At 47.8% G+C, this 17,276-nt stretch overlaps 4 protein-coding genes across 4 annotated transcripts, besides 4 other annotated features; 3 read left to right on the top strand and 1 right to left on the bottom strand.

The window, feature by feature from the left end:
- Positions 1–368: 368 nt before the first annotated feature.
- Positions 369–1,334, top strand: ACLA_090620 (acetamidase/formamidase family protein; the record flags this gene model as incomplete). The annotated part of the gene is made up of 1 exon (XM_001272794.1): positions 369–1,334. The coding sequence occupies one exon, from the start codon at positions 369–371 to the stop codon at positions 1,332–1,334; it is 966 nt and encodes a 321-aa protein (XP_001272795.1).
- Positions 1,335–1,705: 371 nt separating this feature from the next.
- On the top strand, positions 1,706–4,791 carry ACLA_090610 (ATP-dependent helicase; the record flags this gene model as incomplete). Its single annotated transcript, XM_001272793.1, has 2 exons — positions 1,706–2,074; positions 2,158–4,791. 2 exons carry the CDS (start codon positions 1,706–1,708, stop codon positions 4,789–4,791), a joined length of 3,003 nt encoding a protein of 1,000 aa, XP_001272794.1.
- A 2,450-nt stretch (positions 4,792–7,241) lies between these two features.
- Positions 7,242–7,273: a microsatellite.
- A 529-nt stretch (positions 7,274–7,802) lies between these two features.
- Positions 7,803–8,111, top strand: ACLA_090600 (uncharacterized protein; the record flags this gene model as incomplete). The annotated part of the gene is made up of 2 exons (XM_001272792.1): positions 7,803–7,893; positions 7,999–8,111. The coding sequence occupies 2 exons, from the start codon at positions 7,803–7,805 to the stop codon at positions 8,109–8,111; spliced, it is 204 nt and encodes a 67-aa protein (XP_001272793.1).
- Positions 8,112–10,190: 2,079 nt separating this feature from the next.
- Positions 10,191–10,231: a microsatellite.
- Positions 10,232–10,871: 640 nt separating this feature from the next.
- On the bottom strand, positions 10,872–12,190 carry ACLA_090590 (G1/S-specific cyclin; the record flags this gene model as incomplete). Its single annotated transcript, XM_001272791.1, has 2 exons — positions 10,872–11,912; positions 11,981–12,190. The coding sequence occupies 2 exons, from the start codon at positions 12,188–12,190 to the stop codon at positions 10,872–10,874; spliced, it is 1,251 nt and encodes a 416-aa protein (XP_001272792.1).
- Positions 12,191–13,175: 985 nt separating this feature from the next.
- Positions 13,176–13,223: a microsatellite.
- Positions 13,224–16,003: 2,780 nt separating this feature from the next.
- Positions 16,004–16,065: a microsatellite.
- Between the last annotated feature and the right edge of the window lie 1,211 nt (positions 16,066–17,276).

The raw sequence follows: 17,276 nt of genomic DNA, 5'->3' as shown, positions 1-17,276 counted from the left end.
CACCTGCCTATCCAGTCTGCTAATGTCTCAGCTTTTTCTTCTCTAGGTCTGGAGCTCCGTAATTTACGGAGTAGTCGCTGCCAGTGTTGGATTTCCGGTTGAGTGGAGACTCGGATTGGCTAATAATGGCATCAAAATCACAATGCGTCCCCTGCGTCTTGTCGGAGGGTGTGGAGGCCAAGAATGACTGGAGTTGACATATTTCTTCTCCTCCCCGTCCATGGTCTTCCTGACTTTCTCAGAGCTGGGTTCTCCTCTTCGTTCCTGCTATCTGTGTGGGGGAAACTCAAAATTGTTAAGGCTCAGCAGCTTTTTCTTGGTGGCGGAAATACTCCATTGATCCACCACCTTCAATCAAGGACAACATCATGAAGTTAGAAATCACATCGGAATGCCGGTCAAACCACATTGGACGCAAGAACGGTCATGCACGGTGGTCGAGAAGTATCTCCCCCGCGCTAACCATCGCCTCGGGGGAGATAGTCACCTTTGACACGATTGACAGTAGCAATGGCCGGATCTGTCGAACTTCCGACGCGACGGTGATTAGCTCTCTGGATATTGACGATGCAAATCCTGTCTTCGGTCCAGTTTATGTCAAGGATGCGCAGCCAGGCGACACGCTGAAGGTCGAAGTCCTCGCATTGGAGACGGCGGACTGGGGATGGACAGCTACCATTCCTGGATTTGGACTCCTGGCAGATGAATTTCCCGAGCCATCGCTGTACATTTGGGACATTGACAAAGCACAAGGGTGTGCATTTTTCAAAAATAATATACGCATACCTTTGCGCCCCTTCCTGGGTTGCATGGGTCTGGCGCCCGCAACATATGAAGAGCTATCTACTGTTCCTCCAACAATCGCCGGAGGAAACCTTGACTGCCGTGATCTGACGGTTGGGTCTATCGTGTACTTGCCTGTACAAGCGACCGGGGCTCTATTTAGTTGCGGTGATGGTCATGCTGCTCAAGGTCATGGGGAGGTATGCGGGACTGCGATTGAGACCCCGACCAAGGCAACACTTCGTTTTGAAGTGTGCAAGCATATGGCATGGATAACATCACCACAATACGAGATCCCCGCTAGCGCGCGGTCAGCAAGTTCTGTCTCCCAGTTAGGCCAATACGCAACAACTGGCATCGGTCTAAGTCTTTACGAAGCCACTAGAGTCGCCGTTCAAAATGCCATTCAGTGGATGGTTGCCACCAAAGGGCTGAGCCGAACTGAGGCCTACATGCTAGCTAGTGTGGCCGGAGATCTTCAGATAATAGAGGCAGTGAACATGCCTAATTTTGTGGTGTCGATGAGTATTCCCTTGGGGATATTCGGTTGAGTGAGGTCTCGGTCATTTTAATAGCGTAATGTCAATTCAACTTATGCTGCCCTCGTTTATTTCAAGGAAGTCATCTTACGTTTTGTTTGTGCCCCTGTGCTACTATGTATTTCAGAGTGTGATACCCATTTAGTTCATTGATTAATACACCTTACGGCCCATGGAAATATTATATAGACAATTGTCTTTTTCAACTGCCCATATTGCATCCTACACGACTTACTGATAGTGGTAACAAGTACGGAAAGCTATGATATGTGGTGCTTTGGGACACATATCTGTCACATGACTTCGTGTTGCAGCGTGTCTTGACCCGTCGCGATGAGGTCCATGCAATCCGAGTAAACAGTACGCCCAACACTTCAGACCACATGGATTCCATATTGGATGGCTTAAACACCGCTCAAAAAACTGCAGTGACCTCACCTGCCCATATATTACAAGTTCTCGCCCCTCCAGGGTCGGGAAAAACCAAAACCTTGACGTCGCGCGTCGCGTATCTCCTATCGCATTATGGATACCAGCCGCAAGATGTCATTTGTTGCACATTCACTATCAAAGCAAGCCGTGAAATGCGCGAGCGGCTTGCAAGGCTGATAGGCGATGAAGTGCAGAGTAAGCTGGTACTGGGGACCTTTCACTCAATATGCCGCCGGTACTTGGTGACCTATGGTTATCTGATCGGCCTTCGGAGAGGGTTTGGAATCGCAGACTCTGGCGACAGCTTAGCAATCATCAAAGTAGGGACTACTCTGACCATGTTTCAAGTTATTGGGGTTTCTGCCGAAGCAGTGGTTGCTGATCGAAGAGATTCTTTTTATAGAGAATACTGAAGCGTCTGCGGTGCAGTATCCAGCCAAACGCCGCTCGAGCACGCATATCTCATCAGAAGGCGCACGGTATCAGTCCGGCGGAGGCTGCAGCGAAGTATTCCAGAGGTGCAGCAAAGTCGACTGAAAATCACGAGTTCGTCCAAGTCTACCAGGAATATGAGATTTACCTTGCAACGTCCAATCTGCTCGACTACGACGACCTTCTTCTACGATGCGCCGATCTACTGAGACGACATCCAGAATGCGTCTCGAACGTCCAGGCGGTCCTTGTCGACGAGTTCCAAGACACCAACCACATACAGTACGAGTTGATGAATCTATTTGCGTCTCAAAATCGTCGTATCACAGTCGTGGGAGATCCTGACCAGAGCATTTATGGGTTCAGATCTGCGGAGATCAAGAACCTTGGACGTATGCAGCAGCGGTATAAAGATACATCCGTGATTCTATTGGAGGACAATTATCGCTCGTCCGGCTCCATCCTCAGTTCGGCGCAGGACGTCATCGAACAGGACTCCTCCCGGCCCGCAAAGAAGTTGCAGCCGACTCATTGTCTAGGTACTATGCCTGTGCTTCGGAAATTGCCAACTGCGGAGGCCGAGGCCCAATGGATGGTGCTTGAGATCAAAAGGTGCATAGCGATGACGGGGAAACTGCTTGATTACTCGGACTTTGCAATTTTGCTCCGATCGGCTGCTCTCTCACGTCACATCGAGTCTGAAATGGGGAAGCAAGGCGTGCCGTATAAGATGGTGGGCGGCCTGCGATTCTTCGATAGAATCGAGATTAAAGTACTTCTGGACTATCTGCGAGTCATCAGCAATCCGGGGAACAGTGACGCTCTGCTGCGCATCATTAACGTCCCAGCGCGGAAAATCGGCGAGGAATCCGTTAAGATGCTGATGAGCAGTGCAGAGGCGGCGAAAACTACTCTGTGGAATTTCGTTCGGGATGTAGCCCAGGGACGCCGGTCGACTGAGAAGAGCTTATCAAAACCCACTGACCAGGGACTTTGCACCTTGGTCGGGATCATTGAGTCTTCCCGAGAAAAGCTACTCGAGTGTACGGACAGCTCTGCACCTCGTAAGCTTCTTGAGTTTGTGATCAAGAAACTCAACTTCCGAGACTATCTCACAGCGATGTACTCCCAGAATGAGGAGAATCGGTGGGCAAATGTCGAAGAGCTGTTGAGTCAAGCTGGTGACGCTTCTATAGAAGAGTCGGTGAATGATCACGATGACAGTCTACCTGAAATCCAGGGTCTCACACAACAGGAGGCCCATCGCGGCGAGGAATCACTGTCACGGTTCCTGGCGAATGTAGCATTGTCGACAGAGATTGTCTCTGAGGAAGGGGATCAGCCGCAAGCAAAAGTCACCATCTCCACTATTCACGCAGCGAAAGGCCTGGAATGGCCAGTAGTGTTTGTGCCGGCCGTGTACAATGGGATCATCCCTCATTCGCGGGCGGAGGATTCGGACGAAGAAAGACGATTGCTTTATGTTGCCATGACCCGAGCGCAGGCGCTGTTATACTTGAGTTATCCGCTAAAGCAATCCCGCAGCGAGGAATCGACCACTAGCGTGACCAGTTTTCTTCCGCAGAAAATTATCGAGCGACGTTTTCGATCACTTGGACCGAGTCTGCAGGAGAAGATTGTCTATGGGATCGCTGATATCCTACGGCGGCCCAGACCTTCTATCGAAAGCATGCTCGCGGCACATGAATCACTTCCTTCGCTGCGGGATGATCAGTGGACGGCCGATGGCCAAGAGGCTCCCGATGCCGTGATTAGATGGGATGGCTCGAGGGCTTTCGGCGAAGAGCCTGACTCTAAGAGGCGGCGACATAATCATGAGCAGTCGTCAACATCGACCATCACCACGACCTACATGTCATCCTCCACATACAGCATGACTAGTTGTCAGTTTCCCGCACCAACAACGATGTCTCTCGGTTTCTCAACAGCGCGAGAGTATATCAACACTGCCCCTGTTCCGGAAGCAGTGCAACCAGCTGGCGTCAAAACCGACAGCAAAACGAAAACCCACGCCGCAGTCGCAGTCGGTCGTAAGGCAGTCGGACTGTCCCAAGGGAACATTTCGCGATTCTTCGGGCAGTCCTTGGCAGAAATCAAGGACTCCAAAGAATCTGAGCGCAAGACGAATCGTCAAGCTCAGATTGGTTCTCGAGGTCTCGCCGGACACCCTGGGCAGGCCTCTTCGTCGAATTCCGCCTTCAAAAGCGCCATCCCTGCACGGTTCTCGTCGCATCGCCCTCAAACACAACGTTTCCGACCGCCTCGGCCGATGCTCGAGTCCTCGGGTGCCAATGAATACAATTGGCTTGCCACTTCTTCGAGGCGCACGGAGACAGGGCCTCCATCCGGGGGTCAGGAGAATCAGGAGGCTCCGAACGTCAAACAGGGAGCAGTTACTGAACATGGAACTGATGGCAATAAGAAGACTTTGGGCCAGACGAGCGACATACGACCGGTGACCACGTTTCACACCACTACGATGTCTATGGTGCAACAAACTGGGCGAAGGACACTGGGGGTTCGTCGCAGCATGAATGATGGGTGGGCAGATCGATGGAAAAAGGCAGGCAATGGGCAGTCATGATAATGAATTAAGGGGGCGTTTATTTTAAATGGGGATTTGAGGTCATCTTCTATGGGATGATTCGGACTGGGGGTTTCGGATGGTTGGGCACAAAAGACAAGAGCATGGCGTGGCACCTATCAAAGATGATCTCCGAAATGTTCTACTATCTAGTAGTCTACCATAATCCCTAGCATTTCCTGGTTAGACATGCCACGCATGTATACCTGGCAGTACATATAACGCTGATATCGGGAACCTTTCATACATATTCTCCATTTGTCACTAGGAAACGATCCAGTCCGAATTTGTTCTACCCAGCATGGAACAAGACACGATGCAGATTGGCAAGAAAGACATGGAGATACCGCCATCCATAACGAAATTTGTTGATACTCAGGGGCGATGTATGAGACTATCCCCCATATCACCCCAGATACGACTTGGATAAATATTGATTCTATGATTATCATCAACGAAAATACCATCATCTGACCATACAGCATGGTTCTTAAGTGGGAATAGCCTGGAGGTGTCGGTCAAGACAGCCCCCCGGCTCCCAAGTACTCTAATGTTCTTGAGCAAGTACTTCCTGTACCATGACTTCTAGGGATTCAATCAAACCAGAGCCCTTGAGCATGAAGCCCTTCAAAGCTCTCACAGATATTCCCCATTCCGTCTCCGTACCTGGTAGCCAGGTAGAACCAACCGCCCGAAAACATGCACATGGACGGTTTCGGAGCAGTGCGTATGTAGATACCTAGTATCAGCAAGTAGATACAGTATATTGGCTCAGGGAATCTGTTTCTCGCATCAAGCATGAGCTAGGTCCATACGGGGGTCCTCTGTTCCGGAGACCACAAGCTCACACACCGCAACTCTGATAGAATGATTGTCCAGCGGTGGGTTTACGAAGCGTCTATAAATCTACATAGAGGGTCGAGACACAGAGTCTCGTACTATCTGTACAAACTACAAACTGGTTACTGGTGATGAAGTACATAGTACCTAGTTACAGAGGTACCTGTGCCAGTTTGGTAATTTGAATCTTATGTCCCGTAGCCCGGACGATGATGGTGAGCTCCAGCTGTACCCATCAGGAGCTGGAGTATGTGAGTCTGTGTTGACTTGGACTATCTGGCTAGTCTAACTAGTGTCAGTTTGATGGATTTGTCTCTGGTGGAGCAGAAACTACATAGTACTTGGTAGGTACCAGCGCACTATTGCTGATTCAGGTCTAGTTATTAATAGTCTGATGATCAGGTGATTCGATCCACTTCCAGTTAGCCCAGCTTAGTAGTCTCTCCGTTTTGGTATCAAAACAATAAATACGCATAGTTAACCCATTCAAAGCTGGATCTTTGGTGTATCATGTGTAAGGACACGTATCGAGGCACCTGATAATGCTGACCTAAGGTATGGCATGGATGGACGGCTCACCATATCCCCCTACCTCTCACTACGTCCTACGGCAGATCCGTAACTTCTAACAATAATGAATAGGTCATCTAGCAGCATGTACGAAGTACGCTGGCGATGCAAACAGACCAAAGCCAGCCAGAGTAGAAGTGACGGAATAGGAGGCAGATACCAGGCTCCCTGGACAGCCTCAGCCCTTGGACAACAGCCACATCACACGGCGGTCAGGAGTCAAAGATACCTACTGACCCATAGACATTCGTACTCTACTCCATACACATCATCAACCCCCATTCTTCGTCATCAGGGGGTGGTTATGAGCCCAGCTCAGCTTCATGAGGCTAAGCCGTGATGCTGACTGCTGAGTGCTGACTTGTGGTATGAAGGAGTGAGAGAGTAGTAGGAGAAAGGAATGTGGCTAGTGAATTGGGCTTGGCTTGTCCGTAGATAGTACAGACAAGTCAGTGTTGAAACAGAAAGAGAGAGAGAGAGAGCATAGGACAACGTTGGTGCGTTGGATTGGTTGATGGCTCCCATCAATAATGAAACAAATCGTGTATCAAAGGGCTCTGTCAAATGGGTACTATTTTCTGCCATGTTCGAGAACCTGGATGGATGCTTTGACAGAGAGAATGAATGGAGCACAAACATGCCCTGTAGGATTGGAGTATGATTATTTTAGTGCTTTCACAGCCAACTATAACCCAATCGACTAAAACAGTTGATCAACCGCCATCTGCATCGCCCTTTTGTGATAATCGATTCCGGTTTGTCGCCTCGTCTTTCTTCCCGCTGTTTGGCTTTCCCTTTGGCTTTTTTTTTGCCCCTGGCAGCTCCAGTGGAGCCAAATGAGTTGCACCCGAGCATCGCTGAATGGAGACAAAGCGTGTCTTTCCCCGGAAAACAAGAACGCCTTGTCCGTATTCTTGCTTCTCTGCAGTCTGCATCGCTTTTTTTGGGGAGAGTTCCTGGGCTTCTGGATGGATGAGGAAATGTAGATGACGTCTCTGCTGCTCCAATATGGCTGCCGTGCTTCATACCTGTATCGCCAAAAGAAAAAAAAAAAGAAGAAGAAGAAGAAGAATGTCCTATCGTACTGTTGAAGTGATTGATCCATCTCTTGCATTGAGGGTCTTCCCACTGCTATTTTAGTGTGGCTTGATTTGGGATTCATGTAGAATTATTTCATTTCAGTTTCCATCGTGTTTTGCATTATTCTCCTCGCTCCTCTTTCTGCTGTATCAACCGTCCTATACTTCTGTTCTATTCCTCTTTCGACCGTCATACCTATCCAGCAATCCAGAGGCATACAAAAGGCTCCTCTTCGTCCCCCATCTCATCTGCCCTTCTATCTCCATCTCAATCAACCATCATCAACAACAACAAATCTACTGTTCATCGACAACGCTTCCTCCTATCACCCCATCCCATCTCTATCTATCTTCTTTGCTCCAGATTCTCTTTCTCTGCGCGGTGCTGCCTACTGATTTACCCATCTATTTGCCCTACTCCGCCACAGATCCCAGCAATCTATATAACGCTTCTCCATCCTCTTCATCTACTATATTTTCCATTGCCGATTACTATTCAACATACAATCAACTTCCATCAAAATGCCTCACAAAGTCAATGATTCAAATTCCACCCTAGCTAGCAGTGCTAGCAGTACTAGTGGCGATAGAGTGGTTGTCGCAGACCTCCGAGGTATGCTCCAGTCCATGATCTGATGCATCTTTAAGAAAAAGTCGCGATCCTCTTTGAATCTAGAATCCGTCACTAACTGGGTCCCTTGTTCTCTGCTTCCAATAGGGTCGAATTCTGTCCCTCGCCGAACCCAACCCGCGGTAATCATCCACAACCAGGGTGGACAAATCTATGACGAGACACGACCCTCTGATTGGGACAAGCAGCGATGGAAGTAAACCACCATCGCATCCTTTTTCCCCAGCTTCTCACCTAAGAAACGGGGAGAGAATGGAGAAGAGAAGCGAAGAAGGGGGAATGAGCAAGGTACTACGCGAATTCAGGCTCTCCCCCTTGGCCCAAGCGCTGCTGGCAGTTGCTGCTGGGCGGGAAGAGCGGCTGAGCTGGTATCTGGCTTGTCTGCTGATTGTTATCCGCGCGGCTTCCCTTCATTCCTTTTAGGAAAGGAAAAGTGAGGCGGACGATCGACACCTCCAATGAAGACCGTAAACGACTCGGGGGCACTGTGTGTCTCTGTCTCCCATCCATCCATCCATCTATCGGGTTTTATCTCGAACTTATTTTTCGGCTGTCGACGGATGCCTTCCCTCAACATTCTGGACTTTGCTCTTCTCGTCATGGCCCACGTCCCGATCCGTCACCGCAACAACATCACCGATTATGATGATGAGAACAACCACGCACCCCCCTAATGTCTGAACCGAATAATGTCCGCTGCCGAAGCTCAGCCAGCTCCAGTCCATTTTGGAATTACGACCTATCCACGCCTCGGCCTTTCCATTGTTCCTTCCCAATATCATACCGCCTTGCCCCTTTTCGCTTCCCTTCTCCCCTTTTTGTTATACTATTATCATTCATAGATGTACCACTGTACTTTACGACCGGAGTTACTTGTCCCTTGTTGTTTTGTTCTGCTTTCCCTTCCCTTTCTATTCCTTTACCGCTTTTTCTTTCCTTGTCTTCTCTTTGTCTTCCAAGTCAAACAGCAGCACACGTGTGACACTCCGACCTCCGCTTCCAACTAACAAACAACAATGAAGTCCCCCTTGGGAGTGGCCCCATCCTTCAATGAAGCATGAGGCCTAACTCTAAACAACCCTTGCATCGACATCATCATCGTCGCCACGCCTGTTTCCCCAGGTCAAGCAAGCGGTCCCATCAACCCCATACTTCATTGGTCGCTGTCCTCGCTAGCTGCTGTGTCCCTTTCTTCTTCCTTCCACCAGACTGTATCATCACACATTGCCGTCCTTTATCCTTTTGCATAGCGTGGGGTTGGGTTGTATAATGTTCTGCCATCTCATTTCATTTCTGGAACTGCTGTGGAACCAACCGTTGGGCTTTTCGATTCGATTCGATTCAGAAATCCAACTGTCCCCAGTGCAGACCAACGCTCCTTGATGAATTTCTTGTTTGCTCATGACCGTTCCATCTCACTCTGCTTGTCGATCTCCGTTGAGATTCTGATGTTGATCTGTACTACTATCCTACAGCTACTCTACTATTTTCGGGTTGACTTCCACGTCTACAAGTGCGGTTGACTGACTACTGTATCTCCGCGACATGGCCCCAAGGTCGTTGCAATGCAAATAATAAATAATTCTCGGACTTGGCCTTCTCCATCAATCCATCTGAGTAGTAGACTACCTTAGATTCAAAGCAGTAAATTTAGTTACTTCGTTTCTCCTTCAGTCTTTGTGACCAACAAATTCCCGACGGTGGAATTGGCCCCTCGTAGAACAAGAAACACGATCCATGTATCCCGCAACGTGGCATGCTTCCTTATTATAATCATCGAGGTCTTCTCGTCCGAGTAAATACCATACCAAAATAAGTCACTCCCGCAGAACAAGGAGCATACGCTCTGCGAGCTGCAGCAAGTATTCGGTAGAGTGCCTATGATGATTCGATGATTGTCTAGATCAACATATCGCCGTGATATCGGGCTGAAGTCTACTTGAATTTAGAGGTCCCTACTTCATGCACTGAAAAATACTGGCATAATAGGATATCATTCATGTCACAGGACTAGCAGATAATATGTATGCAGGTATGTATGGAATCAGTGATGTCTTTTACCCTGATCCATGGTATTCAAAATCTTCCGCCAACCCTATCCCTCGAAAGAGAAGAGAAAATAAAAAGAGAAAAGGGAACAATGACGGGAGATCTAATGACAAGAGGGGGAGAGTTCGATGGGGGAGGGAAGGTTGGGCAAAAGCTCAACCTCGCCGGGTTCAACAACAGAAAAAGGAGCCGCTGCTGTTTTCGTTTCCTTCTTTTTGAGCTTTTCCTGGTTTTTTTTCTTTTGTTCTTCGTTTTTTTTTTTTTGTTTTTTGGAGGGGCGCTCCTGTCTCCTTCCGCAGAGAGAAAAGAAAAAAAAAAAAAAACAAATCCCGAGCCCTCGGTGAAGATCGGTCCATATGTATATTGTGCACGGGAGGCGAGAGGCAAATCCACATTAGTAGTTTGGAGAGGGATGTGAGGGGATGAAGGTATGATAAATGCTAGATGAGGTGGAAAAGGAAAAAGAAAAAGAAAAAAAATATGAATGCCAATCGCTACCACGACAGGCCGCCATCTAGGAAGCCGCCGGGTGGATCGGTCTGCAACACTTCGCACATGAATTGAAGATGAGGCTAAAAAGATGTGAGCAGACAAATGCAATTTGGACTCGAACGGCTCGCGCTTGCAATGCTAGATGTGAGAAAAGATGACAGAATGCAGATCGGAAACACCCAGGATATGATATGTGAATAAACACAAGGAAATGGGTATGCAATTTTAAAAATCAGACAACACGCAAGGAAATGAGAGGATGTTCAAACAGTCATGTCGGTCGACTGTAGAACTGCGATTTAGTTCAAAGATAGACAGATAAATCAGGTCAAGCAGCTGTTGCATGAAAAAGATGGAGATCATGCGGAAGTGAACGGACCGATGTTGTCAAGAGACACCTCTAATCGCTTTCATCCAGTTTAGAAACTAGCAGTGAAGCTCATTTGAGGTTGCTCGAAGGCTTGGTGTGCATACGCAGCCTCTGGATTGTATGAATGGCTGGACGCGAATTGCACGCTGGGAGATGGAGACGGCGAAGGAGAGCAAGTGCTGGGTTCTGCCACGTCCTTAACAAAGTTCGTGTTGCAGGCACCGGCGAACATCTCATTCTCCGGTGTGATGGGCGGAGTCGGATAACCATTTGCCATGTTCTGGACCGGAGTCTTTTGCGGAGTAGCAAGTCCAATTTCCCCATTGTAGGGCTTGGATTCCGTGTGTACATCGGCTGGCGGGCTGGGCGGCGTGTAGCTAGTGATGGAAGCCTGTCGAGCAAGGAATTGCTCCAGAATCTTTGCAACACGCGAGTAATGAGCCGAAGAGTACTTCCTGGACACCACTTGAGAAGGTTGGTGAAGCTGCTGAGAGAGGCCCACTAGGGTCATCGAGTCGTACTGCGATGCCCACTCCGTGTGGCGTGGTTGAGGTCGGTTCAGAATGCACCGTGCAAGAGCCAGGGCAGCTCTAGCAAGATCGGAGGACAATTTAGAAACAAATTCCCGATGGAAGAGAGATATTTCCAAGACATAAAGTGCCAGATGTTCCACCTCGGGATCATAAGGAGTGTCCAAAACGGCCATTTGAAGGAAGCTATCAACGGTCGGGTGTCCAATGGTCCATCCCAGAGTTTGAAGAACATGCCATTCCATCTGGATGAACATATCGTCATCGTAGAGAGAGCAACACATCGATTTGAGCTCCTTGATGGTTGGCACACGGTCTTTCTTGTCACCGTACTTTGCCGCAATGAGGAGTGCCGCACACCCAACAAGTTGATAATGTCTCTTGTACACGACACGCTTGGAGCAATATCTATCGAGCAAGTTGACGGTCAAGAAGAGCGTCGCAGGCAGGAGCTGGAAGGCAGTGTGGGCTTCAATCAAGAAATCAAGCAGGTAAGGACGCATGAACCACTGAATCTCTGTTTGAATGTCAATAGATTCAACATCGGGAACGGTGGCAGCCTAGACGGAGGGATATTGGCATTAGCTGATATTCTCTGAGCAGGGTGGTTCTCAAGAAGTATACTTACATCCATGTCCAGCATGTGCGCCAGGATGTCATCACGAAGTTCATCACTGGCGGCTTTTGATAGCTCATCTGCAATAGCGTACTGACGTTCCCGAGCAACAAGCTTCGCATGCTCCTTTGGTTCCATACGGGGCGCAGGGAAATCATCGTAAGACTCCACGAAATAGCTATCGCAAGGCTGATAGCTCGAAGGACGTTTGTGGTAAGCCATTTTGTCGAAGGGGTCACAGTTTCACTCCGAAATAGTGTTTTCAGAGCTGCGTATTAAAAGAGTGGACCTGAGTAGAAGCCGAATCTATCAGGAAACGACGGGATCAAGAGAGCGACAGTCGTCAAAATTAGTTGCGAGTAATGAGTGGAAATCAGTTGGAAATATTAAAGAACGGCCAGTAAAGAGACAATAGTCTGAGTACTGGGAGGTTGAAAGATGGCCAGGTAACCGGAACAATGCTTTCGTGGCCGGAGCTGAAACGAGTGGACAAATATTAGTATGAGCTATAACAAAGAACAAAAAGAAAGACGAAAGAATGAAAAAGAGGTAAGAAAGGAACGTCGAGTGTGTAAAGACTGGAGATGAATGAGCGAGCCAGCGAGTTAAGATAAATGAACTCGGACTCGTGAAGGGCGGAAGACATGAATAATAAATGCATCAAGCATGAAAGGGAGCCTTCTTGGAGAAGCATACTAACCCAGATAAGGCCTTCGGGCAGAGGGTACTATGCAACCCTTACCGTGACGGCGAGTCTGGCATCTAGGCTGGGGTACAGATGCAGGAATGAATGGTTGAGTTGGACTCGGGAGTTCTGAATACCAATCCTAGAAATGAAGGACGACTGAACGTCTTCACCCTAGGAACAGGCGCTTGAACTTGCGGGCCTATGGCTCTTCCGGAATGTGGAACAGGGTACACAGGCACAAACCCTATGTAGGGATAGGGGAGATGTCAGGGGGAGGGAGGAAACTCAATGTGCAAAAAAGAATGAGCACAACGTACAATTACAGCAGTGCAGTTTCTTCTGGCGATTATCTTTGTACAAGCAAGATCTCGTGAGTTTGGAGGAACGTTCCACGACCAATTTCGACATATAAGGAATTGAGGATACGTCGACGTCAAGGTACTGGAGGATGGGGAAAAATTGTCTCCTGGAAGTAAGTTTGACAGAGTCAGCGGGCCAATATCTCTGGAGAAAGAGAAAAAAAATAAAAAATAAAAATAAAAATAAAGAAAGAAAAGAAACAAAAATGGCATTGGGGCTTGATAGCTCGAAGGTTTCCCAGGTATGATCATCTTCAAGCATACCATTCCATTGGAGACACCTGGGGGTGGCCCCTTTATTCAGTCCAAGGTTAGAGAACAGGGCGAGCTGTCTGGTTGGCATCGACTTTAAGATAGCAGATCAATTCCGGCAGGCTCAGAAAGCAGCAGATTCAAAATCTTTTTTCACCCATGCACTTCATAAATCCCAATCTGCCCGAGCCATTGTGAATCCGTCCTGACCAACCGACCCCCTCTGTTGACACCAAATTTTCTCGGACCACGAAAAATTATCATTTCCAATGTCGATTTGAGCATAACGTGTTCCAGTGGGGGCGTTTTGACCCTCGAGACCTCACAATGGCAGCGGAACCACATCTCCACTGTCGACGGTTTTCTGATTCCACTCGGTTTGCAGGCGTTTTTATTGATTCCAACAGGGGCATTTCAGCCAATTTTGATTGCGGGAATGGTTGAGGGTGGGTGCAATTGCCGTTCGAAGAGACCCATCCCAATTATACGACCGAAAAGCCGAGGATGCATCGAAGGAGATAACAGCAAAAGAAAAGAAATTTGCTCACCTCTCAAGAAATCACGACCGAGATGAAATCATGTATAGAGAAACGATAAAGAAGCAATGAGAAGGAATCCCCGTCTTATCGCTCTTCTAACCGGCAGAAGCAAAATTAGGGGGACCTAACCGTCGACGTCACGGAACAACGAGGGCACCGATGGTCAGATTAGGGGGTAGGAGCTCGCCGTTTGAGTTAACAAACGTCGAATTGAGGAGGACGTCGAAGCAAGAGCTGACGGACACACTGGAGAGCTAGTACAGCGGGCTGAAGACAAAGTCGGCTGATATAACACAGTCGACTAGATCTCTTTGCCTGTAGACCAGTCTCAAGATCTCTCCGAGGAATTGGCGGGAGTCTGGAAAAGGGGGAGGAGAGGGAGAGGGAGAGAAGGGAGAAAGAGGTAGAAGAATGGAAGAAAAGGAGGAGGAGAGGAAAGTGAGGAGTTGCTCTCTCTCCAGACGGGTGTAGAAGAGGGAAAAGAAAAAGAAGAAAGAGTAAGAGAATGAACGGGACGAGAGCCGGAAATTGAAGTCTCGAGAGATTCACTCCAGGCTAAGGTAACTGCTTGCCCACTGTATCGTAAAGCGTAAAGCGTGACGATATTTCCTGTACTGATGTGTCGCAAATTGGTAATGGGCCGGACTGTCAGGTATTACAACTGTGTACCGGGCAGAGAGGTTAGGTAAGTATACTCTGTATGTTCCATTCTTGCCTCAGTAGTCAGTATCTGTAATCCTTCAGAAGCTCTATATACTGAGTGACGCCGACTATCGAACATACTGCCAGTCAAGTATTCATTCACTTCAATCTCCATCTATTCAGGAGGCATAGTCATCCTCTACTGATGTGAAACAGCAGTGTCACTGAGCTAATGGGTGATGCATAGTTGATACGCACTGACTGGAGTATTCTAGGCTGTTGTTACCACCCCCTGTGGCACTATTGTATGAGACGATCAAGTCAGAGTGAATGTTACTGGATCATACGATAACTTTCAGCTGGACTTGTTCGCGTCGAAGTGGAATTATTACTCAAGAACCAACTATCATAACTGACCATGACAGCAATCATACTTAAAACTTGAGGAAGACGCTTGCTCCTGTTGAAAATTCCAAGCCCATCCACTCAATAATATGGTTACTATGATTTATGAGACCTCGCACGCAAAAAATACTAGCAAATGATCTCAACGCGGCCTGAGCCCTTAGGTAAAGTCAGCCCTTACTGCAAGTGAGAAAATCAATACCTTCGGCTTAGAAGTGTGGTACTACAGCTGTGTGTGTAAGGTTGTGTAATGATAATACAATTCTGTATGGCTCTTCGTCCCTCCTAAACTCCTGTATCCAGTGAATTTACTCCTAACGCTGGACCAGCCATGGGCTTTCCCTTCATTTCATCAATAATCGATCCCTTTCTTCCATATTGGGGGAGACAGATGATTAGGGATGAGTGTTGTATCTCTCACCACGCGGTTTGATCATCGAAATTAACCTTCATTCTCCAGTAGACTCATCGATCTCTCTCAATGGCTCCTCTTTGGCTGTCGTCCTCTCTTCTTCTCTCTGACAGCCTTGCACAGCGCTCCTTTGGTGGGCTAGTTAGTGGGGTGATCTCCATTGCTACTAACCATTCTTCATCACCCTTTGCCTCCCGGCTTCGGACCAGGAACACCTCGGGTCCTTGGCAGAGTAGTAACTAAAAAATTGCAAACTGAAGCGGAAAAGCGGTAGTATTTAGTACAAACCCGACAATATGACACCAACTATCTACTCCGTAGTAGGTAGATTACTACTTGTAAGTGGATAGGAGAATGGAGGACGGAATACGGAATTATTGACTAGAACAAACTAGATAGATACTATCATGGCTTCTGGGCATAATTTATTGTTCACTATGGAATACAGTTACTCCTTGAATGTAAGCATATATCAAGTGGTTTAATTTCTAAGGCAGGCTATGGTTTGATCACGATGATCCTATGTAGATAGTTTGTAGGTACCTTAGCCAACTTGATTCTTCTTACTCTGTAGTACGGAGTAGTACTGACAGTAACAGCGATAGTACCTACCTCCACTGAATAGCATCATCGAATGCTCAACGCTTTCAAGGACATGGTTTGTGACTAAGTATTATTGCCCAGATGTACTCCATAAGTAGAAACTGCATTGCATAAGTAGTTGCTCCTCCTGACCTAATACATACATACAGTCATGACCTACATCTGCTCACACTTACTTACATACATACGTGCATACAACCGGTCGCGTCCCAGGTTCTTCTACCGCCAACATCGACAGCTGAGTGGCTCAGTCACATCGCCCTTACCTCCGTTGATTCCATCGCGTGTCTTTTGCCGCAGCCATTCACAGCCGGCCGCTGCGATACTCCAACGCCATGGATGCCAACTTCCTTTCAGCCCGCCTGCTGTCTGTCGGTCGGTCCTTGACCAGTCGATGTTCTCTTACGGTCTCTTTGTCTCAATGCTGACAGGGATCCTGCCTGAAAGTTCGACAAAAGGAGAGATAACCAACGATTCATACTGTTGAAAGCCGAAAAATTGAAACCCAATAGATTCCCTCACCGGGCTGAGTCGTGGAACACGAATTCAATCCAAAGATTGGAATCATTGTCGGTCGCACTGGCTAAGGCAATAAAGAAGCCCTTATCAAACGACTAAGATTGAATGGACCTTTTGAACATTGAATTCGGTACCCTAAATCCGATCTCCTCATCATCGCCATCTTGATGCTCAATGTGAATGAACCCTTGCATTTTCGATAGGTTATACTCTGTACTATGGCTTGGGAAACCAGAGCTCATCTGAGGCTCAGGCTCCAATCAAATGGACATTGTTCGTGTCTATTCCTCGTCTAGCTTTCATTCATGAACATCACCCTTTATCCTGGAAGAATCACTGAGGACCAACGTGTAGGATCGGACTTGTCTTCTGGTGTTCAACAACTAGTGTCGAGAACCAGGTGTGAACCAATCCAAACACCGGCGGTCGAACCTGATCGAGAAGTAACCGCCACTTCGCAATTGACTTAGTCCTTGCACAGAACACATGTCAAAAGAAAGTATGAGTGCATGCGGACCCACTGTGGCATTGGTCTCCTCAAGGATGTTTGCGGAGATTGGCGTGATGGTACATCTTGGGGCCCTTGGAGGTTGGGGATCAAATCAATGATATTGCTTCAATCTTTCTATTTGGTTACCAACTCAACGACTGGAACCATGGTTTGCTGCGATTCCGAACACCTATTGAGAGAGCATACACCTAATGCGAGGTCAGAGGCTTGATGGCATCGTTTGATCAATGTGTCAACTAAAACAATCCCAACGAGTGTCCATAAGTTGTCATCTCGCTCATAATGAGCATGAGTCGTAGTTTCTTCCAAAGTCCCACATATCCACTTGGAATCTTGGATCAGAGGTCATCATTGTGGCTGGCAGTAGCTTGCTATAAG

The sequence above is a fragment of the Aspergillus clavatus genome, genomic scaffold (assembly GCF_000002715.2).
Source record: "Aspergillus clavatus NRRL 1 1099423829798 genomic scaffold, whole genome shotgun sequence".
Classification (NCBI taxonomy): Eukaryota; Fungi; Ascomycota; class Eurotiomycetes; order Eurotiales; family Aspergillaceae; genus Aspergillus; species Aspergillus clavatus.
The sequence above is the reverse complement of the archived record's forward strand: the minus strand, read 5'-3'. Positions and strand labels throughout refer to the sequence as shown.